The following is a 27,161-nucleotide window of genomic DNA, read 5'->3' on the forward strand; positions in this document are numbered from 1 at the left end:
TCTTCCCATTGGACATTGTTACATCTCCAGCCTTTGCTTGCCTGGGTAGTGCAGGTGGAGGTAATACCTAATTGCTTAATTGCTTGATTGCCTCCACCTGCCTGTGGCCTAATATAAGCCCTGCAGTATGAGGCTGGGGAGATCTTCTTTGGGGTATCTTTTGTGTGGTTTGCGTTTGGTAGGTTTTTGTGAAGACTCTTATTTTGTGAACTTTTTGGGTTTTTGTTTGTTTTAGTTTGTGTTTTAGATTAATAAATGTCTGAGTTTATGTTTTTAGATCAGTTTCTGTCTTGTTTTTTGTGCTTTGGACTTTGTTGTTGCGGCTCTGCGAGCCGGCCGTAACAGACATTTAACTACACTAGCCAATCAAAACATTACATATACATGCAAAATAGACATATATATTGTGCTGTCCTCAGTATATGCGCTCTATATAAGTTGACAGGCAGATAAATGCCTTCCTAACATCAAGACTCTGAAGACAGTTGGCCCCCTGTCCACAGGTTTATTGACGTTGCAAGAAGGGTAAAACTGAAACATAGGCTACAAAAAACATAATCCACTATGCTTGCTTTTAACATGTACAGAAATACACAATGTAAATATACCAACTCAATCTTTAATATGAATTAAATCCCCTTGTTTTGTACTGTTACAGGTTGCATATATTTATTATATATTTCACTTCAAACGTAGTATATGGCATCATATTTTTTACATGTAATCAATTACCTGTTCATTTATTTATTTGTAATTATTGTTATATGAACTTCCAATGACCTAGGAACAATGTAGTCATTAGCAATAGCAACTCCGTAGAATTCTAGCATCTAACTTTACAGAATGTATCATTGTCCCAAAATAATGATCTGCAATCGTAGATAACGATAAAAACAATCAATACATACCCACGATGCTACCAAAGACATAAGATGTTTGTAGCTGTGGCTGGAATAGCTCAGATACAATAAAACAACGTGCTCATGCTCATTTACTTCCTGATTACTGGTCACATGAGATAACTTCTTGTTACTGACATCCTGTGATTCTTAAAGTGACCACAACGAAATATAGAAACACATAAATTACGTTAAAAAAACGTAAACAAGACTTCTAACATATTAACTTAGCTGTAACGAAACATATTTTTGACCAAAAAAATTCAGGGCTAGTGCAGTTACTTTGTTGCTGGCTCACTGGTAATGTCGTTGCCTTAACTGTTGTGGCATAGGATCGAATCCCACCTGAGGCTCGGACAAATTTTTGATTTCTTATGAATGCTTATTTATTAACTAATAATTGTCTATTACTTTTCAACTATTTGTTTTGCAACTGTACAATTCTAGATCCGTGTGGACCAAATCTAGCAATGTGAAAGTTTTCCAGCCGACTTGGATACAGCCAGGCCATATGGAATAGACCCAGAGCTGAAAAAGCTTTTAAAGGCTGCTTCCTTTAAAAGCATGAGCATTAATATTGTTTTCTTATTGCAAAACCAGTCATGGCCATTTAATTAAGTAGGTGTTTATAACGTTTATAATGTTGTCTTATGCCCAAAAATATGCTCCCAGTGTAGCTACTCTGTCGGTGGCTTGTTGGTAAAGCACTTGCCTTTGGGACCATTCAGGCTCGGATTGAATACCGCCTCAGGTGAATCTTATGCAAGCTTATTTCTTTACTAATATTTTATAAATGCCTGTTACATTAAAACTATTGATTTTGCAACTGCACAATCCTTGTGGGAACTGTCTCTATCATTCCACAGTGTAGGCTATTTAAACGTCTGAAGAGATGTAAATACGCTGACTGATATTTTCACATAACCGCACTAGATTGGCTCTATTTACCTCAAATTCGTTCATGTTTCACCCTGATATAGCCTGCCTATGTCCTAGCAGGTCACATTTCAACCTAATCTCGCTGCTCTTTCACCAAACATACACTGTATTATGTCATACCTACATGTTCCGTTCACTGGCTACATTTGGCTCAATGAAAGTTTTCTTGCTGGCTAGGAGCCATCCATATGAAAATAAAACTTGACTTGATAGCGGTTAAATTGAGCTAAACTACTCCTTTCCACTACTGGTCAAAAGTTTTAGAACACCTCCATTTTATTGACATTTAAGCAGTTAAAGTCCAGTGAATGACATGAAATGGTACAAAGGTAAGTGGTAAACTGCCAGAGGTTAAAAAAAGTTTAGGTTACCAAAAACTGAAAAATAATGTACATTTCAGAGTTATAAAAAAGACCTTTTTCAGGGAACAAGTTGACAACTTACAGCTTTTCTGCAGCAATGGAAGTAAATTAAGCCTTGAAAGTTGATGCAAACAAGTCCTACAGGTTTCCCAACTTTTGTTGATTACTTACAAACCCTCTGTCTGCATAAAATCTGTGTTGGAACAGACTGTTTACAGTAAACAGGCAATTTACAAAGGAAGACAGACAGACCATTATAACCCTTAAAAGTGTAGGTCTTTCTTTAGAGAAATTTCAAAGAAAGCCAAGGTGTCAGTGAATACAGCTTCCTACACCATCGAAAGGCACTTACAAACTGGAGGAAACTCTGACAGGAAGAGGTCTGGCTGAGAGTCAACAGCTTCCATGATAGGTGGCTCACAGGACAACAGCCTCAAGCACAGCTTAACAGTGGTTGAAGTAAGCAAGTCTCAGTTTCAACAAGAGGAGAAAACTTTGAGCTGCAGGTTTGACAGGTCGAGTGGCAGTACTAAAGCCATTGCTAAAATGACTAAATAAATCTTTGGTTCATCACGCAGGGTTTTTGTACACCGTCAAGTAGGTGAAAGGATGGTTCCTCAGTGTGTGACACCAACTGTCAAACATGGAGGAGGAAGCATGATGGTCTGGGGCTCTTTTGCTGGATCCAGAGTTGGCGACTTGCACAGAGTGACTGGCACCCTGAACCAAAAGGGCTACCACAGCATTTTGCAGTGCCATGCAATACCCTCTGGGTCACACCTAGTTGGTCAGGGGTTCATCCTACAGCAAGATAATGACCCAGAACATACCTCTAGGCTATGTCAGAACTATCTTAGAAGAAAAGAACAAGACGGTAGGCTTCAAATATGGAATAGCCAACACAGTCTCCGGAATTAAACCCCATCAAGCATGTTTGGGTTGAACTGGACAGAAGGGTGAAAGAAAAGCAATCTACAAGTGCAACACATTTGTGGGAACTTCTACGACAGTGTTGAGAAGATCTTTCCGAACAATATTTGATTTCCTTTGTAGAACGAATGCCACAAGTGTGTTCAGCTACTTTGATGAGTCAAAAAAATTTGAATAAATTGTGTTAAACAACGATTCCATGATTTCTTTTTTTATGTCCATTGTGTTTATTTGTTTCAGAGTACATTGAGATAACTGTGTAAATTTCAATAAAAACTGAAAAAAATGGAGGTGTTCTAAAACTTGACCGGTAGTGTATGCCAAATCATGTCAACCTATATTTCCACCCCTTTTAGACGTCTATATTCATTTTATATTCGGGCTTGTGCTTACTGGGCTACCTTCTTTAAAAGCACAAGCAAATGACGGCATTAAACAACATCTCATTGCAAAGCCGCTCGTGGACATTTCATTAAGTAGGTGTTTATAACTTTATTCCCTTGTAATGTAATATTGATATCCTAATTATATCACAATGTTCAATACATACAGTATACTTAGCACAAATCACTAATGGGGAGCCATATGCATTTAATGATGGCAGATTTATTGATTTTCTGAAAAACTGACAATAGCTCACTGCTGTGGCGGTTCTACTGTTTACCAACTTTTTAAATAGCCTACTTGCTAATGTTGCTTGCAAACGCCACGTTAGCAAGCCATGTTCTGAACTGACACAATTTATTCATCTGTTGTGTCTACAACACCCCATTAAACACTTCGATTTTCAAACATGCCAAACACTTTCATGTCTAGTTGTAGTCCACGTGAAAAAGTACCTTCACGTACTTCAGACCAGCGTGTCATTGGGCCACGGAACCACACATTCCACCGTTTGGACCTTTCGGAGTGTGGGAATGGTGCATGGTGATGCCTTGGCGGTGTTTGGGAGTGTGGGAATCGGGCATGGTGATGCCTTGGCGGTGTCTGGCAGGAGGACATGCAGTCAGGCACAGCTTGCTGAGGTTGATGTAGAAGTTCACCATCATGTCTCCTGGCATGGGGGACATTTTCTGGGGAAGAGACAAAGAGAAACAGCAGAAAGTTGTGAGAGGCTGGGATTTTAGGAAGGGGGGCAGGCATTGTGATTTTCAGTAGGGGTGTGTGACAGGCTCACCATTAGCCCGCTGGCAGCCAGTTCAACATTTCTACATCCATCAGCTGCTTCAGGAACACACTCATTAACTACCTTGTTCACAATCGCATGAACAATTATTGCATGGTTTCTGATGAAAGGTGATTACAAACGTCCATCTCACATTATACAACTGGAACTTGCTAATTGAAATCATTAGTTCCTGGGAGAAATAAAAACAAATGGTACAACGGCTCAATGTTTAAATGACAGAAGTCACCAAGAGACAGCAATACATTTCATTCATTGCTTATTACTTTTGTTGTGACACACCTCAAAATACCAAAATCTCACTAAAAAAAATTCTGCAAATAATTGCACCATGTGGTTTAATTTAAGCAACACACTCTTGCATAAGATCAATACAATTGCAGCTTTGAGCAAGATGCTACTATGAACAGGCTAAATTGAAGGCAGCTCCCAGGATTCCCATTCAACTGAGGCCAGCTGCAGCCCAAGCACTGAATCTGAGACAGACACTCATTCTACCCTTTTTAAGAATATGCCTGGCATTTCAACACTATTTGGATGTCTTTAAAGTGAGCTGAATAAAGTAATTGGCTCACTGCCCCATCCATTACTGATGAGGACATGTTTAACACCAATCAGCCGGCACAGAAGGGGGATCCCATGTGAATACACACCTCATTAACTTGGGCTCCAGTGTTAAAGTGGTATGCCTTGTCCCTGCTCACAAGTAGCTGTAGTGCTTAGTTGACGTGGTTCCTGGCATCTTGGATCTAGAGTGAAACCATAGTTAAATACAGATCTGTAGCGACATCTCTGGGTCTCCTGGAGCCATTCATACCAAGAATGAAACTGCATGCTGGGATGTTAATGGCTTGAATAAATCAGAAACCACACCAACATGGAAGCATCTGCTTTACATGTAGACGCTTTCAATGGTAACAACATAAACAAACGTTACTGCGCATGTGCCTTGTTCTGGCCACTCTAAACTATTTCTGATAACAAGCAAACTAAATAACAAGTAAATTACATTAGCTAGCTAGTTAAATCTATGTCTAGCCAGTATTATTTGAGGTTACCAGTCGAAGAAACGAACCGTTACTTGGCCAAACTCAAATGTAATGACGTTACACTACCAGAAAAACAAGTGACACAAACAGATAACTGTTGACAGTATTGCACCTTGCTGAGCATCATACATTCCCTGCATAATCCATAACTGTTCTGGGTTTCATGCACATTCCTGTGTAAAAAGTGCACTCTTTCTATGATATTGCTTAAAAACGATGATTAGAGACACAAACTGGGGCTAGTAGTGGGCAGCATGTGTAGCCAATGCAATTACTGTAGGTTATTTATTTGTGTAGCATGCATTGCTGGAAAAACATTGTGGCTCTTAATAATTTGGGTCATCTTGCTAGGTTACCACAACAAAAAATGATCAGGCAATGTAACACTGAAGTCATTGGAAACAGGTATCATAACGTTAGTTCAAAACGTAGCTAAAGCGTATCAACTACGTTATTGATCTAACGTTACTGTGCATAATTTATACAATGTTAGCTACGTTTAGCTAGCTAGCTAGCTACAATCAATTTAGTTAGCTAATTCATAACTATTGCAGGCTTCTTACTTCTGCCACTCAGAGACAGGCGCCTCCCACTAACTGCCACACTGAGACTCAGAGACAGGCTTCTCCCACTCACTGCCATACTGAAACTGAGGTATATAAAACACATGCCATTTGTGATTTGCATATTGGATTATAAACATTCCTTGCGCCATATCTGTGTTTGGCTGTGGAGAAGCCATGCAGGGCAAAGTATTGGTAGTACCTGTTGTTCACAGTGGGGATACGGGCCCTCACCGACCCATATACAGATCATGTTTTTAACTTTCTGATTATGTGACGATTCTGTAGGCTGTTTTTATGGAACGGTTAGCAGCCCTACTTGGTGCGTCGTGCTAGGAAATTAGCTTTAACTGGTAACTAGCATATGAAAGTGTGATTATTTTGAACAGGAACTGCAAATGCTTAACATTTTATTAAGCTTTGTGTTGTTTTTTAGTCTGCCATACCCAAATGATGCTCTGAGGCTGAACTCACATTTACGTGGTAATGCTGATTGTAAAAAAAAAAAAAAAAAAAAAAAGCACACACACAACACAAATAACCCCAGTATCTGATATCACAGACAGAATTTATGCCATATTTTCTCTCTTTTAGATTATCTTTTTCCCTGTGTGGCACCGTACTGGGTGTGACGGTGCAGGTGGGCAGCACAGAGAACACACAGAGCGGAGGTTTTAGAAAAATTAACCCAGTCGGGCTTTTTATTATCATTAACATGCGTAGTACAACCGGGGAAACCCCGTACTACGCGCAAAAAACAAAGTTTGGAGGTGGTGACATGGAGGGGCACAGCTTCCGGGTAGCAGGTGCCATAGTTCAGGATGACCAGGATGTAGTTGTGTCCCCGGGCTGACTTGGGCAGGGGTCCGATTAAGTCCAGGCCGATCCTCTCGAACGGGGTTTCTATTATGGGGAGAGGGATTAGAGGAGCCGGCGGTGGCTTTACCGGGGAGGTGCGTTGGCACGCCTCACAGCTGCGGCAGTAGTCCTCCACCACCCTGCGCATTCCTGGGCAGTGGAAGCGGTCTGCTACCCGCTCTAAGGTTTTCTGTACACCCAGGTGAGCTCCCAGGATGTGGGTGTGGGCTAGCTGCAGGACGGTGGCTACGTACTGGCTGGGTAGCACCAACAGCTCCCGGACTTCTCCTCTTCTCGTGGTGTTGTAATACAGGAGCCCTTTCCGCACCGAGAAGTAATTCGCTTCCAGGGGCCCCTCTCCCCTCTTCACCCCCTCGAGGACTCGAACCTGGCCCCAACAGTGTCGCAACCGGTCATCCTGGACCTGCGCGGTGCCGAACTGTCCTTTAAGCTGTGCCTGGGGAAAGAGATCAGACCTTGTTATAAATGGTAATTGCTCACCTTCCCCATCCGCTTCTGCCACCTTGCCCGCTGTAGCACGTTCCCCCAGCCAAGCGTCATAGGGCTCCCCTGATGGCCGGATCTGGGGTTTGGTTTGTCGGGACCGCTGCCTCCCTGTTCCCCTGCTTTGGGTTTTTCTGCCCCCTCCATGGATTGTTCTGGCAGCCTGGTATAGGGCGTCAAAGCCAGGGTAGTTCCGGCTGAGCAGTAGTGGGACCGGAAGTTCTGGCACCACCCCGGCCGTGACCGCCCAGCAGCCCCTGTCGCTCTGCACCTCTAGGCCCTCTGCCGTGATCTGGTGCACGTCTCCGTGTACGCAGGTGAGGGAAATTCGGTCGGAGGAGGCGGCTTGACTGCTGGGGAGTACCCGGGGTTGGACCAGAGTGACTGTACTTCCGGAGTCAAGGAGGACCTTCCAGGGTTGGCCACCGACGATCACAGGCCAGTGGAGGGGACAGGTCGCCTGGTGAGGGTTTAACTGCTCCGCCGCTAAGCAGGTTCTTCCGTAAGGCAGGCGAGCTGGTGCGGGGGCCGGGTCGGTGGGCATGGACACGTCAGATGGCATCTTTCCGGAGGTGGGTAGCAGGGTGGGCGTTCTCCCTCCTCTTCCAGACTGGTGGGAAAAGTGTGGTGTCCACGCATGTCCGCCATGGTCGCCTGGGGCCCGGGCCTGGGCCGCGTCTAGTGGTGTCGGCTTCCGGTCGTCTCCTGTTCGGGCCCGGAAGGGGAAGCGTTCAGTCTGCCCTACCTTCAGCATCTCATGCGTGGCTTCCACTTGCTCCACCAGTTCCACTAGCTCCTCCGGCCCCTGTGGAGAATGCTGTCCCGCCAACTTCTTCGTTTCGTATGGTAAGGCCCGGAGGAACCGGTCCATGGCAACCCGGTTGAGGATTTGCTCCACCGTTAGGTGGTCTGGTTGGAGCCAATGCGTGACCAGCCTGCACAGTGCTGCCATCTGACTGCGTGCGTTGCCCCCTGGTTGGTAGGCCCAGGTGGCGACCTGCTGTCTGGCGGACGTGGAGGACACCCCGGCTCTGGCCAGTATCTCCCTCTTCAGTCTGTCGTAGTCCCGGGCCTCCATGGTGTCCAGGTCTTGGTAGGCCTGCTGGGATTCGCTGGTGAGAAAGGGGGCCAGGATGTCGGCCATTTCCCGGGGATCCCAGAGCTCGCGCTCAGCCACCCGCTCGAAGGTGTGGAGGTAGGCCTCCACGTCGTCGGCTTCCGTCATTTTTGTGAGGACGTTCTTTGCCTTCGTCCTTGTGAGCGGGAGCGGTACGGTAGCCGAGGGGCGAGCCTGGACCGCGTCGGTGAGCCGGACAACCCGTTCAGCCATAGCCTGGGCGGCATATTGTTGCCCCAGGTTAGCCTCCACCAACGCTTTCAACAGGTCCTCCATGTCGCAACTACAAAACAAAACACAATTAAGAGAAAATCCTCCACGGGGAGGATTTTTTTTTTCTTTTTTTTTTTTCTTGCGAGAACAAGATTAAAGCTTGAGCTCGGAGTAGCTAGTTGCTTTTCTGCTGTTCCTCCGTGCCTATGCCCGCATTCTCCACCACTGTGGCACCGTACTGGGTGTGACGGTGCAGAGAGAAGTCCTTCTTTCAATTTTTGAATGGTGACCTTCCCGCGTCTCAACCAGATTCTGAAATAAAATGAGAATATAGGTCAGCAGAGCGAACGTGGTGTTTCGCAGCACTCACTAACGGCGCTCCCCAAGGGAGCTAGGCGCCCTCTTTTATGTGCCCAGCCCAGTTCCCTGGAGTGGCGGCAGCTGTGTCTCCTTAGTGCTTCCAGGTGTGTAGCTTGGCAATCAGGGAGCTGGTGATTTTCCAGCGTGCCGCTCTCCAGGGTCCTGCGGCTGGGCTTCTTACTCCGGCGCTGTCCCGGGTCCTGAATCACTTGTCTGGTGTCCGGTTTCAGCTTACGCTGTTTAGGCTGAGAGGGGCGCTGCGGGGCCACGCCCCGATCCACGCCACACCTGGTTCAAGATTGAAGCAGCACTGAACTTCAAAGTCAACATGCACTGTGGACCAAAAGCACAATATTAATAACGCATGTCACATTAGTCAGGATATCACAGTTTAAATATTTTACCTAGCAAGTACCCCAGCAAGGTCAGACAACACTGAATTTAGGGAAAGATAAACCCTATTTGGAAACCAGTTGCAGAATAAAATATTTAATTTATTGCACTAAATGGGTATATCTAAGCTCTTTGCAGAATAGTACTGTAGGTACCATGGTCTACAAAAGACATAAACTACAAAGCCCATATTGTCCACCTCAGTGACTCATTTAACCACGCCCCCACCACAGCTTTCCTGTTACAGTATTGGCTTACTGTAAATTTGAAATGTGCACTAAAATGGAGGTTGCTGTTGTTTCGCTCTCTGTTCCATTTTCCTCTCCCTGGACTCGCCACCTTTCTCCCGTCTCCCTCTCGTGTGAGTCCACATGCCAGGAAGAGGTTGCAAGGCCTGCAACAGAGCTAGGCGCGTATACCCTTGGCTACCGGACATGGGAGGAACGAGGCGCTCCAAAGCGCTCCTATGATTAGCGGTGGTCGAAGAACCAGGAGAGTACTACGCATGACCGACGCATCCTGCAGAGAATGTCCCATGAAGCATGCGAACTGCATCAAGGATCATGCTGCATGCTTTGGAACCAGGAGAGAAGGGTGAATGGCTGGCGGCTTCCCCTTTTCCACCACAACTCCCACAGACTTTGCACTGGAACCCAGGAATCATTTCCAGCAACAGAATTGAAGGACTCAAGTAAAGGTCTTTACACACCAGGGACGTGACGAATAAATGACTGAAAATGCGAATAATTTGGAGGTGAATTTTGACGCGCCTGACTATTCACATCAAGCGCGACGCGACTTTGCAAATAAATTATTAAGGTTCTAAAAAAAATCGTGCCACTGAAAAAAAATGGAAACAACATCAAGCGATGATGACCTGGTGCTCCTTTTACTTAATAAAAAGAAAAAAAAAACGAAATACCTACGTACACCCAATATTGGCAAAGAGAGGTTCCGGAGCTTAAACTGTACCACAGCTGCTTCATAATGTACTTCAGGATGTCCACTGGACAATTTGAAGCACTGCTGCAACAGCTGGCACCTAGCTTGAAGAAGCAGAGGAGTAATTTCAGAGAGCCGATTGACCCGGAGCAGCGGCTAGCCGTATGTCTGAGGTAAGATAATAGTTTTTCTAAGTATTTAATTTGAGGAAAGTCCTGTTTGTTTGTAAACAGTTCCAGCTGTGCGCAGTGCGCATTTGGTTCATTCGTATTCGACAGGAGTTGGGTCGCCTGTAGCTTGGTCAAAAATCATTCAAAGTCTGATCTCTCCTTTTGAGGCTTGCGTTAACTGTCGTGTTATTTGATGAATACACATGAGTCTGACTGTATATTGAACGTGAGTGTTCAATCGACAACTTCCACGAGCATGCTTACATTCCACAGGTCCTCGCTACTACCCCCCGTGGCCCCTGTATGACGTCACACTAAGTCGCCTGTAGTCTTTTGTAGTATCGCTCCACATAACAGTAACAATAACACCAAATCTCCCCTTCCTAGAATCAATGGGTAGACTGCCATTGATTCACTAAACCTTAGTGGATTATTCTGCCTCTATAGCTGGAAGGTCTGTTCCTATCTGAACCTGAGCAAATCAAATAACTTTTAACTTGAGTCCTATATGAACCCCGGGCCACCATGCTAACTGTCGCGTGCACTCCCTGCACTTCACCACGCCCTGGTGACCTTCATGTTTTCTGGCGAGCATGTCATTTCTCATGGGTTGAAGGGATGATGAGTCTGTTTCCCTTCAGCAAGAGTCCATCTTTTACTGTGAGGAACGCCTGTTCCGCCTAGTATAGCTTGAGTGCCGGTTCACTGTTGCTGTGTGCTGGCCATCATTCTTCACAGAGCTACATCACTCGTGCGCACACACTGTCCCTCTTCAGCTGCTCTCTCAGCTCATCCAGGTAGGTAGTGCTCACCGGCAGGTTCTCCATTATCATGTCCACATAGATGTTTGTGTTCTCAACTCCTTTTCGTCTGGTGTTTCTCCCTTCTTCACAGGAGCATGTGACAGCTTATCGGCTGTCCACAGGCACTTTCCTGGCACAGGAGCAATGGAGTAGGAATAGGGCATCAGGCGCATCTGAAAACGCTGAATCCATGGAGGAAGAGCATCCAATGCCTGAGACCCCAGGAGACTCAGGAGAGGCTTGTGATCTGTCTACAGCTGGAAGTGTTTGCCGATGAGAAAGTTGTGGAACCTCTCACAAGCCCAGATCACGTCTAAGGCCTCCTTTTCCACTTGTGCGTATCTCTGCTCCGTCTGTGTGAGAAACTGCGACACGTAGGCTACCGGTCTCCACTCCTCATCCCATTTTTGGAGAAGCACACTTTCTAAGCCGTAAGACGCGTCTGCTGAGACTTTGCATTCCCTGTTTGGATCATACATGGCTAACACCGGTGGGGACGACAGCGCATCTTTCAGATCTTGAAAAGCTCTGGCTTGCTCGACGCCCCACAGCCAGAAGTTCTTCTTTGACATGAGGTCTCGCAGAGGCTTGTCTTTCTCAGCCAGCTGCGGGATGACGACTGACAAGCCGTCAAACACGTTTGACAGATTGAATATTTGCTGGTTAGGGTTAGCTAGCTAGTCAAATGGCTTGGTAGCCGAAGTTGCGAACTGTTTTATCATAGGCTACTGGACTACCAAATATAGCAAATAAGTGTTAGCTGATTACGCTTTCTGCCAACGAATTATTCGGTTAAGTAGGCTAAAGGAAATAATAAAAATGACTTGGCTACCGAAAAAACTTCAGAGGAGGATTATTTTATGGTTGTCTAGTGCAGCTATAAATAGCACACGCCATAATGACATCACTACGAAATGGGATGCCTGCATTTTCTGACCGCACAGGTGGACCGTGGACGATGAGTCGGAGCCGCAATGTCAAGGCCAAGAGGCACCACCTTCCACCCCAGTGACCATAGACTGTTGCTCCTGCTATAGCTTAGTCCTCCGCAGTAATCAGGAAGTGACGCAAACTGTACCTCATTGGTCCACAACATATATTATAACAGTGCCCAAATGACACAATAAATCATGAAATCGACCCATGGACAGTCATAAGACAAATAAAATACACATATTGGCCCTCATTTATCAATCTAACGTAGAAACCAGTGCAGATCCAAGCACAGAAATCATCTTACGACAGGGTTCACATGTGATTCATGAAATGTTTGTATCTCGCCAATCACAGCGTAAGAATGATCGGGCGTTGATAAATGTGGCGGCTTAAAACAATCGTCATTTAAATATCACGCCCCTATATATTCTTGGTTTAGAGGCTTCGCCCCTAGAGTTTACGACATGGAGAAGCGTAATACGGCCAAGAAGAGAAATTTCTCCGACCTAGAAATGGAATCTGAACCAATTAGTTCTATTTGGCAGCCTGAAAAGTGGCATAGAAGGAATTCAGAAAAATGCAGTGTGGAAGGAAATCACTGCTGCGGTCAACAGCATTGCCGTAGACAATCGAACTCCAGCTGAGGTTGGAATATTTAATTTATACATCCGTGATATGTATAGCATATATATATATGTATAATAGTAATTAGCTTATATTGTAATTCTTTACATTTAGGTGAAAAAAAATGGTCAGACCTCAAACTCGAACTTGCCACCAAAAAGCGTGTTGCAGCCCGTAGGCACAGCACCCAGCTGACTGGAGGAGGCCAGCTGGATTCCAGCCTTGCAGTGGCGCAGACTGAGAAGCGAGTGTCCGGGCTTATCGGGTCTGCTTCCATTTTGGGCATAACAGGTGGCGGAGGAGACACCTGTGTCCGAGCCGGATAATGATAAAAATTTAATAGCCTAGGCTACTAGTTTTTAAATAATTATAATTGGTTCACGGTTGAAGGGTTATTTCATTTCTTCATTTTAATGATATTTTAATGATGTTATAAACATGCTTTCGTTTCATTTTCATCTTACGGGCGCGTAGAGGTCTTCTAACAGATCCAGATCTGCTATTGCTGAGGTTTGATGACTGTCAAAGCTCATTTAAATAGGTGACTGAATAAGCATCTAACCTAATAGCTTGTAATTATGTCACCAGTAGCGTAGCCTAACAAGTAGGCTATCTCAAAATGAAAGAGAAATAAATCTCATAGCCTACACCAAAAAACTGTTAACCCCGTTAATTGCAAACAATTTGAAAATAACTATTTATGTTAGGGATATGACACAGTCGATGTAGGCCTTTACAAAATAAAAATATGTAGCCTATGGCAAAATATTCTAAGTGATGAATATGCGGCTGCATATGCTTAGATGCCAGTCAGAATATAGTCTAATAACAATTCTCCGACTCAGCCAGATTTACTATGCTGCACCGCAAGTCCACGCTGACATGAAAACTTGCGTACACGAGTTGAGACTTGACCTGAGATTTGATCGTAGCCTCCGCTCACGTCCAAATTGATAAATGCCGAGCTTTGCGTGGAAATGACCGTACGCCCAGTTTTCTGTTGTACGTTCGTTTCGTAAATGAGGGTGCGGTGTGGGGATGGCTGGTTTAAGCAGCCACACCTGCCCTGGGTCAAGCTAATTAGACCTGGCCAGTTGGATAATTGGTTAAGAATTAGATAATTGGCCAGGCTAATTGGACCCGGGAGCAGGAGTGGCTGCACCTGTGCGTAGTGAGGTAATCGGTGCGCACAGGTTAAATCTGCCATCCCCACTCACATGGGAGAGCTTCTCTGTCATGACAGTGTTTTACATCTGCTCCTTGATGGTAACATCTTGCCAAACCCTTGTAAATAAATGTGGACTATTTGAACATCTTCTCCCTGTGTCTCTGTCTTTGGCCTGGAGGATCTGTCCGAAGCCCTGTCGGGAACACCTCAGCTGCCCCTCCTCCAGTGTGCTTCCTGGCTGGCCCTCCTGTGCCTCTTTCCTGTGCCGGAGCAGCCCCACGTTGGGCGCCACTGTGACAAACAAGCCTGCCACAGGCCACCGAAGTGGCTTTCCTAGGGGCCCTCCAGCACAGAGACACAGGGAGATGATGTTCCAACACTGTCATGACAGAGAAGCTCTCCCGTGTGAGTGGGGATGGCAGATTTAACCTGTGCGCACCGATTACCTCACTACGCACAAGTGCAGCCACTCCTGCTCCCAGGTCCAATTAGCCTGGCCAATTATCTAATTAATAACCAATTATCCAACTGGCCAGGTCTAATTAGCTTGACCCAGGGCAGGTGTGGCTGCTTAAACCAGCCATCCCCACACCACAGAGGGCCATTGTGATTATTTGTTCTTGTGAGAAAAAATTATTGACTTTGTATTTTGACCGCATTTGTACTGTAGACTTACATGGAAACCGGATATGAAAACACCTATACTGGAGCCAACCGCAGTGGCGCTAGTGAGCAACCAGGAACAACAAGACCAGGAAATGAGCTTCAAAAACGAAGTCTGTTTTTGGCCACTTGATCTAAACACTGTTGTTCAAGAGGGATTGCACTTTAATGGTGAACAGTTCAGAGCTGCTCCCCCTGATGCCTTCATTTGCGATGCTCCGGCGCAAGCTTTTCAAAAATGTGTGAAAGGTCACACTGGTAATTACGCTTGTGAACGTTGCACACACAAAGGTGTGTATACAAATGGAAGAATGACTTTTCCCGAAATTAATGCAGAGCAAAGGACTGATCCTAGATTTGATGGAGTTTATGAAGAGCACCAAGTAGGAGTTTCACTCCTAAAAGAGTTAGGTGTGGGTTTAGTGTCAACTTTTATGCTTGATTATATGCACCTCGTGTGCTTAGGGGCTATGCGCAAGCTAATTTATCTTTGGCTGAAGGGACCTCTAAAATGCAGACAATCCATTGGTATTCTCTCAGTAATTTATGAGTTTATGGTCTCCATTAGGCAAGATTTGCCCAAAAAGTTTGCAAGGAAACCCAGATCTCTATTGGAAATTAGTATGTGGAAGGCAACTGAATTAAGACAGTTTTTGCTGTATACTGGGCCTGTTGTCTTAATGAATAATATACCACATAGAATGTATAGAAACTTTATCCTTCTTTCTGTTTCAATAAGAATTTTACTTAGCCATGAGATATGTATAGAATATTGCAACTATGCTGAAGTTTGATTTATGGCCCTGAATTTGTGGGCTATAACATGCATTCATTAATACATCTTGCCCGGGATGTCTTGCCTAGTCAATAAATGATATTGTGGGGTATGTGGGAGTGAAGCGAGAGGATGGACTTTTGAAAATAAGAGTTTCTGCAAATATACAGTTGCAAAAGCAAGTTTACTTTTTTTAAGGCAATTATTAGTCAGCAACCAAGCTAGTGTCACGAGTTAGAGATTAGCCTGAGGGGGGATTTAAACCCTAGCCTCTCACTCATCCGAAGATCTCGCGCTGTTTGTGAGATACAAGAGAACTAGCCACGGGGCAGCAATTTTACATTTTTTAAAGATGTATGCACTTCTGTATCCTATGTCCATTCTGCATGTGTATCTGATGTTTTTATTGGCTGATGTAGCTAAATGTCCAACTGGGAGACTCATTCTTTGTGGGCCTGGGCATTTGTGATGTAATCAGCAGGAAAAAGCAGCAGGAGGAGGAAAAAACAAAACGTTTAGGGCTTTGTTTTGTGGACGTGTGAAGTTGTTTGTGTTGTCGACTTCGTTAATCATTCGAAAGAAATAGCATTACACAATGCAGCAAATACATAGTTTTGGCATATAGCCTTAAATTTCTATATTTATGTCATGACACTGATAATTATTTGTTGCCATCTAGCTAGTGAAATATGTCTCTCTCTCACTACCGAACTAGGTAGCAATCTTTCTCTCTGTCACTGGCTAGCAAGCATGCGATCTCCATCTTTCTCAGGTAGGTAGCAATCTCTGCCTCAGACGAAGACATCTTGTTGTGAAATACATTATTTACGTATTTAGGTACAAACCATGTGCATACATGGTACAAATCGGGCAGCAGGTACAGATCGGGCAGCAACAGTGCTCTCCATAGGTTTCTATGGGCGTCGCTGTCTCTCCATATCATATACTCAAAGCTTGCTCCTCCTTTGAGTACAACTTCCGGTTTGCGTCACCCTTAAACATCTATGTGTTTTTTGCATGTGTGATAATGAAGTAGACACACTGAGTATTTTGCTTCTTTAATCAGCAAAGGCTTCATTTAACTACACAAAATGCCTGGACATTTCCAACAGTATACCAAATTATAAATATTCCCCAGACAAAATTGCAACACCGTATGTGACTAATTAGTCAACTTCTCCATGCCTTTTAACTTGATCAGTGAATGCATGTGTCCTATAGGTCAGTAATCAATTCACAATAAAAGGAACAAAACAGGAACAAAACCCAGAAGCAAACACTTAACAGAACAATCTACAGTAATAAGACACTAAATGATGAATAAATTCAGTCCAATCAAAAGCATATCACCGCCTTGTGACTGACTGGGCTATTTACATCATATTTAAATTAATAAAAGGTTTTTATACACAGCTCTGTGTAACAGCCAATTCACATCTGTATTTGGTAGAAGAAAACGCTTATAAATCAAACAGAAGTGGGATGATTTTGACCAGTTTTGCACATGCAAACTAATTTTCCATAAGAAACTAAGTGGGATTTCTGCAGAATGCCACGGGCTGCACATGATTTAAAACACTTTATAAACCTTATCAAACTTTCTCAAATTACATTGTCATAAACAATATTTACTCAAATAAAAAGGGATAAAAACATTACAAAATTAGCTTATAATTTCTTCTTCTAGCAAATTAAACTTCCATAAAATATGAATTCATATGAATGCCATTTCTTTCATAAAAAAGTAATTCACTTTGTTACCTTGACCATGGCTAAATTTACCCACTGCCTGTGCTTCCTTAAACACTCAACCTGTGGCAGTATTCCCTACTCTCAATGAAGAAATGTTAAAGCTAAAATAAAGTGTGAACATGCAAAACTGGGTTTAAATCCATAAAGGCAGCACGGGGGGTGGGGGTGGGCTAATAAAAAGCCTCCTTCACAAATGATTATTCTCACAGTTTCGCTGCTCTTCACACTTTGCATTATAAAACAATTATAGGCCCCCACCACCAAAAATTCTAATCACACTAGCTGTATGACTACAGTGAAACAATTTGTAGTTACTGTATAGCATTTTGCCATGGAATGAACCACAGGTAGACAAACTGCAAATAAATTCACAAGTAACAATTTACAGTTTGCGATTCTAGAAACACTGAACATGCCTCTTAAAATAGGGCAGGTGACTGGTACAATGACTCATTGACATAATTCAATGACATTGAAGTTTCACAGTTCAGACTAACCTCTGCATTTTCTTTTTTACAGTAAACAAAAATACATACTGTATTTTAAGGCATTGGAATATTCTAAATTTGTAAGACATTACAAATTTATCCCCATTTTCAGTATGGTCAATAAATGTACAGCCAAAAAGTACTGACTGCAGAATAATGATAGCTAAAGAAAAGAAATAAATACACTATTAGTCATGGGTTACAACATTAAGGCATAGAAATGGCATTGTCATGGTGCTTTCCTAAGGTGTTTGTATTATGAGTTTCCCAATTTAAGGAATATTGGATATTCAAAGCAAATTATATAAACAAAATAAACTCAGTGTGCAGATGAGCACAAACAATCCTTAACCAAAACACATCAGATAAGACTACTTGACTATCTGCAGTGGGTAAATTCAAAATTATACAGAACACACAGCATTAATTTCACCTACCAAACTGACTCACTAGCAAAGTGTATATTTATACTTTTTAAACTTGCACATTTATTAAAGTTGAAAACCTCCAATTAGAGCACATATTTAGCTCTTTTATAAAGTCAGTGCAATGCTCACATTTGGCTGTTGGAAGTTCCCATTACCTGTGGGAAATAATACAGCTGCTTTCCAGGCAGGCAGATATCTGATCATATTGATAAACAAAATATGGGGGAGGGAGGTTGGGAACGCGGTCCAGTTTGAAGTGAGTCTATCGGCTCAGTGGATATAGGCTCTGTAGACTGCAGACATGTCATTGTCGGACTGGTCCAATGCTTTTGCCCTCTTGTAGACCTAGGAGACATTACATAAAACATTTTACATCTTCCCTTCAAATCAGTAAAGGAGACACAGAGTACCTTCCGAAAGTATTCACTCTCCTTTTTCATATTTTTTCATGTTACACAAACATTTTAAAGCATAAAAATATTTTTCACATTTAATGAACTCAGCACGATACAATTTTTGTTTTTATTCAAGTTGTTTTTTACTACGAAATTTCAGATTTACAGAAGTATTCACCCTAGTAGAGTTAATACTTTGTAAATAGGCATTTGGAAGCAATTATAGCTCTGTCGCTGTCTGAATGAGATTTGAACATTTAAATGTTGGTAAATAACAATTTTTTCCCCATTCCTCCATGAAAATTTACTCAAAATGCACAGTTAGAAATGACAGACAGAATTTTCAGGTCAGACCACAGATTTTGGATTCAAGACTGGGCTTTGACTGGAGAATTTCAGAATACTGATGATCCTGTTTTTAAACCATTCCTCTGTTTTGCCATATGCTTGGGGTCATTGTTCCATTTGAACTGATATCTTCACCATAAATACAAATGTTTTGGGAACAGGATCTTCTCAAGATTTGCTTGTATTTGGCTCTATCCATCTTGCCTTTGATGGCAACAATTTCTGCTGAAAAGCAACCTTATAGCATGCAGCTGCTGCCCCCATGCTTGTGGATAGGGACGGTGCCACCTGGGAATGCAATTTGTTTGGTGTTTTGCTTTCAGACCTAAGAGCTTAAACTTTAGTTGCAAGACCACAAAATCTTTTTCCAGAAGGTGTCATGTTAGCTTTTCTCGCAAGTGGTTTCCATCCAGTCATTCTCCCAAAAGGGCTAAATATGTGAAGTCCTCAAGAGATTGTGGATCTCTTGCCAGTTTCTCCCAGTTCAGCCAATGAGCTATGCAAGGCTCAATGTGGTAGCAGGCCTCTTTGCTCACTTCTTCGCCAGTTCTTCAGTTTGGTAGGACGACTGATCTTAGTAGGTAGTGTCCAAGATGTGCCAAATTTTTTCCCGTTTTGTTACAATGGGCCTACGAAGTTCTTTTAATAACCACCTACAGCTTTTTCCTTCCTGACAACTTTATATCAAAGTGCCATGGGCAGTTCCCTGACCTTTGTGACAACATACAGATTTCAACGACTAAGTCAGTAATATTAATTCTGCAACTATGTAGTTGAACATAGACAGACCTGGTTAACATATCTAGTGTGCACTCTCATGAAAATGGAATACACCTGGCTGTTAGTATACCCCCTTTTTCATGTTTTTGTTTTATACATAATTCTGAAGACAAAATTATTTTTGCCAGGGTAGAGTTACTTTATGGGAGGTAGAAAAAAAATCCCATGTAAATACTTTTTAATTTGACTTAAGAAATAATCAGTGGAGGTGAAAAATTTCTGAAGGCATTGTTTCTATAATTGTGTAACTAATTTCTAAAGCATAAAAACTATTGTACATGGCATGCTGCATAAATAATGAACATGTTATTTCAGTACATATCCATACATATCCATACTAAAGTACACCTACTATGTGTGTAAAGATATGAAAAATCCTGATCCAGTCATAGTACGAAGGTATTTGGTATTCAGGGTAAATTCATTAAGATTGAATATTACCTCGTTGGCTGCAGCTGCCATTGGAGTTGGATGATTGACGGAATCGCCCATTGAAATGGCTAACCTAAGATCTTTCTGAATGTGTTTTAAATAGTAATCTGGTTTGAAGTTCCCCTGCAAGATATCTGAGAAAAAAAGGATTGTATTAATTAGCTTATACTTCTACAGTTTCATGCTTCAACTATGCCAAATAATAATGAACAAAATGCACTGGATTAATTGCCTTACATTAGAAAAAAAATCATTTTAATGTAGAAATGAGTGAATTTTTTTTCTTGCAAAGACACTGGTAAAATGCATACTTTGGCATTTCTGATCCAGGAAAATGCTTGCCATTTGCCCTTGACAGAGAATGTCCAAGAAGGTCTGTTGCGATTGGCCGGTGGCCTGTGCCAGTGTCAGCCCTTCAGCGATGGTGGCCATGAAGCTGCCCTGCACCATGTTTAGGATGAGCATCATCTTCGCAGCATTACCCGCTTCACCTGGTGAGAGACCACGAAATCCGTCAGAGCCGTTTGCATTACACCTCTCATTACAATGGCATTCACATTCGTACAATGCTGATTAGAAATGCATTGTGGGTATTCACACAAGGATATAAATATATTCAAAGAATAAAAAAAAATTACAATTACAACTAATAACTATGTTCTTAAAGGAAACCCCGCCTATTAAGACTTGCAGAGCGTAATATGTTGCAAATGCCCTAAACTATGGAAATATATTGTAAAGCCCACACAAAAGATTTTAAAAACCGAAGCTTTTAATAGAAATTTTGACCAATGGAGATTGCCATTATTTTGACGTACAATACACTTTGGGTAGATGACGTACAATGGTTGCACTGGAAGTTAACTCAGTTGTTTTGTCCAGCAGTTGCGGTTATTAATAGTGAAAAATATCGATACAATGCCACAGAATTTGTGTGTGGTGTGATACACAACTTTTCTGTAAAGAGGATGATTCAACAGCAAAACATGTTAGTGTATCAGCACGTATTATCATTAGGGATTATGCATTTAAAGAGGTATTATCATTGGTTTAAGCTCATATGACACAAATAATACTGTTACGTCATTTAAATTAATGGCTGTAACGTACACGTCTCAGTTTCACCAAAAATGATAGATTGATCTGTATGGTCGAGTGACTGAACGGCTGCTGCTAGAAAGTGAAGCTCTTTAAAAGGCAACTCTGTTGGCAGAAGTGAGCAGTTGCTCCACAGACACCATCTCTTATACCCTACTCTCCTCTCCTCTGCACAGACACCATCTCTTATACCCTACTCTCCTCTCCTCTCCTCTGCACAGACACCATCTCTTATACCCTACTCTCCTCTCCTCTCCTCTGCACAGACACCATCTCTTATACCCTACGATCCTATCCTCTGCACAGACACCATCTCTTATGCCCTACTCTCATCTCCTCTGCAGACACCATCTCTTATGCCCTACTCTCCTCTCCTCTGCACAACCTCTCTTATACCCTATTCTCGTCTCCTCTGCACAGACAACATCTCTTATGCCCTACTCTCCTCTCCTCTCCTCTGCACAGACACCATCTCTTATACCCTACGATCCTATCCTCTGCACAGACACCATCTCTTATACCCTACTCTCTTCTCCTCTGCACAGACACCATCTCTTATACCCTACTCTCGTCTCCTCTGTACAGACACCATCTCTTATATCCTACTCTTGTCTCCTCTGTACAGACAACATCTCTTATGCCCTACTCTCCTCTCGTCTCCTCTGCACAGACACCGTCTCTTATGCCCTACTCTCCTCTCCTCTGCACAGACACCATCTCTTATGCCCTACTCTCCTCTCCTCTGCACAGACACCGTCTCTTATGCCCTACTCTCCTCTCCTCTGCACAGACACCATCTCTTATACCCTACTCTCCTCTCCTCTGCACAGACACCGTCTCTTATGCCCTACTCTCCTCTCCTCTGCACAGACACCATCTCTTATGCCCTACTCTCCTCTCCTCTGCACAGACACCATCTCTTGTGCCCTACTCTCGTCTCCTCTGCACAGACACCATCTCTTATACCCTACTCTCGTCTCCTCTGGCCCCCAACCTTCAACGTTTTGAATATTTGACGAGGGCTGTCCTGCTGAGTAGTGTCCCGCTCTGGCTCGAACTGAAAAGGCTGAACAGAAGGCATTCTCAATTGGTTCCCAACTATGTTAATGATTTGCAAAAAAGGAGATGAAAACTTTTGTGTGTTCAAAGAAGGAACAGAAGCCCAGACCTATGATTTCAGTCCAAAAATCCGGCACCGATGTACATACACTATTTTATAATATTTATATTCTATTTTAAGGTGCTTTCCCCTTGCAGGTTACCTGCTGCAAAGTGTATTTTTACAAATGTATACTAACAGTTCATTTACAATTTATTTGCTATATGCTCTATATGTTTAAATGTCAACACAAGGAACTGAAGCATGTACACTGTGTTTGTATGCTAACACCAGGAACTGAAGCGTGTACAGTGTTTGTATGCCAACACCAGGAACTGAAGCGTGTACAGTGTTTGTATGCTAACACCAGGAACTGAAGCGTGTACACTGTGTTTGATGCGCTGCTCATTCAACTGACCGAGGAAGAAAGAGGTCTTTCCCATTGCTTGGAAGCAGCTGCTGCAGTCTTCATATACGCTCCGGTCTCCAGCGGCTAAAATAACCAGCATCCCGTCGTTAGAGAGCTGTTGGCTGCCGGACACTGGGGCCTCCAGGAAGCGCCCTCCTCGGGATGTGATGACCTGACCACAAACGTCACATTCATAAAGACCACAAACGTCACATTCATAAAGACCACAAACGTCACACTCATAAAGACAAGGAAACCAGCTCGGCGAGTGCCTAACCACAAACACAAACCTCTTCCATACAGTCCAGGAGTGCATGGGGTACTTTGCATATTTATTCATTTAATTAGGGGTCCAAGCAGCGAAGCTGGTGGAACCCTATTGTATCTGTTAGGATTATTATTATTATTATTAGGGGTCCAAGCAGCGAAGCTGGTGGAACCCTATTGTTTTTGTTAGGATTATTATTATTCTTATTATTATTTTTCTCCGGTAAAAGTGTCTGAGGGTCAGCAACCATAAGTCTTGGAGCAACCAAATTTGGCAGGTGGGTTCCTATGGCCCCCCACTACTCAGGCACTAAAAATCACGTATGTCGGCCAGATGGTGGCGCTATAACAAAGGGTAATGCGTAAAAGGCCATAACTCCCACACCATAAGTTAGATCAACACAAAACTTCATCGACCTATGCATCTGAACGTGCTCTACAACTTTGCCATTGGCTCCACCTATGTCCGCCATATTGTTTACCCGCCATTTACACTTTTTAGTTGGGGCGTGGAAGTTTTCTCCGCTAAAATGTCTGAGGCTCAGCAACCATAAGTTGTAGACCAACCACATTTGGTAGGTGGGTTCCTATGGCCCCCCACTACTCAGGCACGAAAAATCACCTATGTCGACCAGATGGTGGCGCTATAACAAAGGGTCATGTTTAAAAGGTCATAACTCCCACACCGTAAGTCAGATCAACACAAAACTTCATCGGCCGATGCATCTGAATGTGCTCTACAACTTTGCTTTTGGGAGCACCTATGTCCGCCATATTGTTTGCCCGCCATTTACACTAAACAAACACTAAATAAACAAAAGACGCAATTTATGCTGTACTCTGCCAATGTCTAAATAAATAATACGGTACTCTGAGCGTAGGAAGCAGGTAGCATGGTTGGCGAGTTGATATCTTTTGCTACTAAAAGTTTGTTAGTAAAAGCTTTGAGAGGATGAATCACTTTTCTTTGGCATGGATCCATTTGAAGACAATATCGAGTGAGTTCGTTTAGTCTTTAAATCCGTCATTATGCTGAGATAAATCGTATTCTCTATTTAATCTCTAAATTGTTTGTAAGCTTAGGGTTGTAACTAGTTAGCTGTTTCATAGGTGACTTAGTTAATGCACTCGTCTTAACTATTGCTTGTATTTTTGCATAGACTGCATTGTTGTTGTTGTTCTTGTTTGTGTTAGTGTTAATCAGTTTAACCTACAGGGTCCAAGTTGAACTATGCGGTTGTTCCCTGCACTTAGAACGGTACTTCTCTCTAGGGTTTTCGACACATTTGTTCTTGATTATGTTTATACACTTTGGTGCACATCGCTCTGGATAAGAGTGTCTGCCAAATGCCTGTAATGTAATGTAATATTCCGTAGCAACAAGATAAACCCGACATTAGCCCTAAAATATGCCAATACAGCAGTGAAAACGCTGCTCACTGAATAACAAAATAAACGAGACAAATATTTTTTTAAATTATACCATGTCATTCTACAATCAATATATGGGACTAAACATTGAATAAATATACAATCTTACAATTGGTTTTACGCGTAAAGATGTCCCTTTTGCGAATGAGTGGTCATATATTGTCTTGGACAATTCGTTTGTGAAATATACGCGCATTTGTGATGCTTGGGTCAGCTCTCTTCAAAAATAGCTGTGCGTAATACCACACCTGTTGCTTACGGTGTTATCGCCCTTTTTAGTGCAATTTGGCTTGATTGACAATTCATTTATTCAGTAGGTGAGAGTATAAGCTTTCTAACGATGTATAACATGTCTGATTTTGCTTTTGGAATCGCGTTTTATAGGTCAGCGTAACCGAAAATTTTCTCATCTGCCAATGTCTAAATAAATAAAATGGTAGGCTGCTCTGCGCGCAGCATGCAGGTCGCGAGTTGATATTTCGCCTTTTGTTTCGTTTTTTCTCAATGTCGTACTTAATATTTGAAATGTGTATTTATGTGTTATTATTCTATCTGTCTCTGAGGCGCTCTGAAATGTGCATTCTCTGCTAAGCTGAGCAATGGATTGGAATATGTGTCTGACGTACTGTTGCACGTTATACCGAAACTTCAGCACTTTTTCGGTACTAAAAAAAAGAAAGAAAAAAGAAACGGTTCGCTATTAGAATTTTCCGACGTTCGGTAGTTTTGCGTCAAATGTCAAAGCCAGGGAAATGTGTCTCCCGCATTACCGATTGAGTGGATGAAAAGTATAATTTGTCAGAATCTTCGCTAGATGGCAGTAGCAACTAAGGTTGGCAACTGAGGTGACGTGCGCTTGTACATTCTCCGTCACTGATACAGCGCAAGCTTAGACTCAGTTGACTTCAGTAGCAATAGGTGTTCTAATTTGTAAATATTTTATTATAGGAAGATGCTGTATTGTTATTGAAATATGCTGTTTTTAGATCTATTTTAAAGTGAAAGACCTGTTTAAAGATAATTTACTTTACAATTGTTTAATTTTTGAAATATATTTAATATAGTTTTCTATAGTTTTCTACACTATTGGCCTATGCTTATTGATATGCTGAACAGGCTTCAACTTAAAGGTTGTTAATAAACCAGGTTTTTAATAAACCGTAAAATTCGAAAATGAGGTCAACCCTTGTGGTCATTATGTTTCTGATCTATTAAGGTAATTTCTGTATCGTTAGGTACCGAGTATTGAATCAGAATCGTTTCAGTATCAATTATCGTGATACTAAACCTGATATCGGTATCAAAGTCAAAATTTTGGTATCAAGACAACGCTAGTGTGACACCTTTTTTAGTTGCGGCATGGAAGCGCTGCAGCTGTACATACACACCGGGCCATCTAAGTGTTACGACATGCCATCTAAATGTTACAACATAGTAAAGACCTTTACGGGACGCGGCCAGGACACATCCATGGCGACGCAACTCAGTCATCCGCCAGCGTTTCTTAGCACAAAATTGGCCATAAGTCATCAATATTTTATACAATCACCATGATATTCAGTAGATATGTTGGGTGAAGGCATATGATGATGAGGAAAAAGCCATTTTAACATCGCTCCATAGGGGGTGCGATGGTGCCAATGCTTGGACCCCTCCCAACGCCGCTTGCGGCTTTAATATGTATTTATTTTTGTTTACCGTTATTCAAGCCTGGTCTGAAAAAGAGGAGTAAAGGACCTTTGGACACTGCATGTGCCTGTGACAGCTCAGAGAAAGACTGCAAAGAGTGGGTACCTGTGATAGCTCTGTGAAAACCTGACTGCGCACCGCATGTACCTGTGACAGCTCTGAGACTGCGTACAGCATGTACCTGTGTGAGACTGCGCACAGTATGCACCTGTGTGAGACTGCGCACAGCATGTACCTGTGTGAGACTGTGCACAGCATGTACCTGTGACAGCTGAGACTGCACACAGTATGCATCTGTGTGAGACTGCGCACAGCATGTACCTGTGTGAGACTGCACACAGCATGTACCTGTGACAGCTCAGAGACTGCGCACAGCATGTACCTGTGTGAGAATGCACACAGCATGTACCTGTGTGAGACTGCGCACAGCATGTACCTGCGACAGCTCTGTGATGGTCTCTGGGTCCACGGTGGACATTTCAACGTAGCATTTCCCTGGCCTGATTCCCTGCAGGACGCCGCTGGGCCCGAGGACCAACTGGAGGAGACAGGAGCAGGGCGTGTCCACATGTTGCATGCATACTGGGCTCTAAGGCTCTAATTTCTTTCAGGACTGTCCTTTCCAGGGGCCATTTCACAAATCATTTCATTCACATTTTAAAAACTTACATAAATAGAATAACAAAATTCCCTAAATGCTATTTAAAAACATAGAAATAGGTCAAAATACGATTCTGCACTTACATCCCGAGCTGCCTTTGGATCTGAAACGCAGGAAAAGGTGATGTCACACATGGACACCACTTCTGCTGGGGTTCGGCCCAGCCTGGCCCCCTCCTGGATGAACAGGTCACACTGAAACAAAGGCAAGTCTAGTGAGCTCAGCACTCTGGATGTGCCTCATCATGGTCAACATTATACAGCTTCACAACACTTCAGGTCACTCTCAAAACCAAAACCTTACATGCAACAAGAACAATTACACACTCCAGAGAAAGAGACCAAAACAGTTGTCCACAATCTGTGTGGCTCAATTAGCAAACAAAGCAGAGCTATTTGCAATGTCAGTGCAAACATGATAAAAAGACCAT

At 42.9% G+C, this 27,161-nt stretch overlaps 2 protein-coding genes across 5 annotated transcripts in view; both read right to left on the reverse strand.

Annotated features, from left to right (window-relative positions):
• Positions 1–599: 599 nt before the first annotated feature.
• LOC118216245 lies at positions 600–10,420 on the reverse strand. Its single transcript, XM_035397320.1, has 3 exons — positions 7,041–10,420; positions 4,970–5,065; positions 600–4,203 (listed from the first exon to the last, which is right to left on the reverse strand). Exons 1-2 carry the CDS (start codon positions 8,681–8,683, stop codon positions 5,017–5,019), a joined length of 1,692 nt encoding a protein of 563 aa, XP_035253211.1. The 5' UTR covers positions 8,684–10,420; the 3' UTR covers positions 600–4,203; positions 4,970–5,016.
• Positions 10,421–16,496: 6,076 nt separating this feature from the next.
• The window catches only part of LOC118216247 (putative oxidoreductase GLYR1), a 31,362-nt gene continuing 20,697 nt past the window's right edge, over positions 16,497–27,161 (reverse strand). For 3 of the 4 annotated variants that reach the window (XM_035397323.1, XM_035397322.1, XM_035397321.1), the window contains 6 exons: positions 26,815–26,925; positions 26,507–26,608; positions 22,693–22,855; positions 20,389–20,568; positions 20,087–20,211; positions 16,497–18,467 (listed from right to left, as the gene is read on the reverse strand). In XM_035397323.1, coding sequence (XP_035253214.1) covers positions 18,393–18,467; positions 20,087–20,211; positions 20,389–20,568; positions 22,693–22,855; positions 26,507–26,608; positions 26,815–26,925 — 756 coding nt within the window. In that variant the 3' untranslated portion in view covers positions 16,497–18,392. The remainder of the gene's footprint in view (positions 18,468–20,086; positions 20,212–20,388; positions 20,569–22,692; positions 22,856–26,506; positions 26,609–26,814; positions 26,926–27,161) is intronic. The other variant, XR_004762989.1, reaches the window with a different exon arrangement.

The sequence above is a fragment of the Anguilla anguilla genome, chromosome 17, assembly GCF_013347855.1.
Source record: "Anguilla anguilla isolate fAngAng1 chromosome 17, fAngAng1.pri, whole genome shotgun sequence".
Taxonomy (NCBI): Eukaryota; Metazoa; Chordata; class Actinopteri; order Anguilliformes; family Anguillidae; genus Anguilla; species Anguilla anguilla.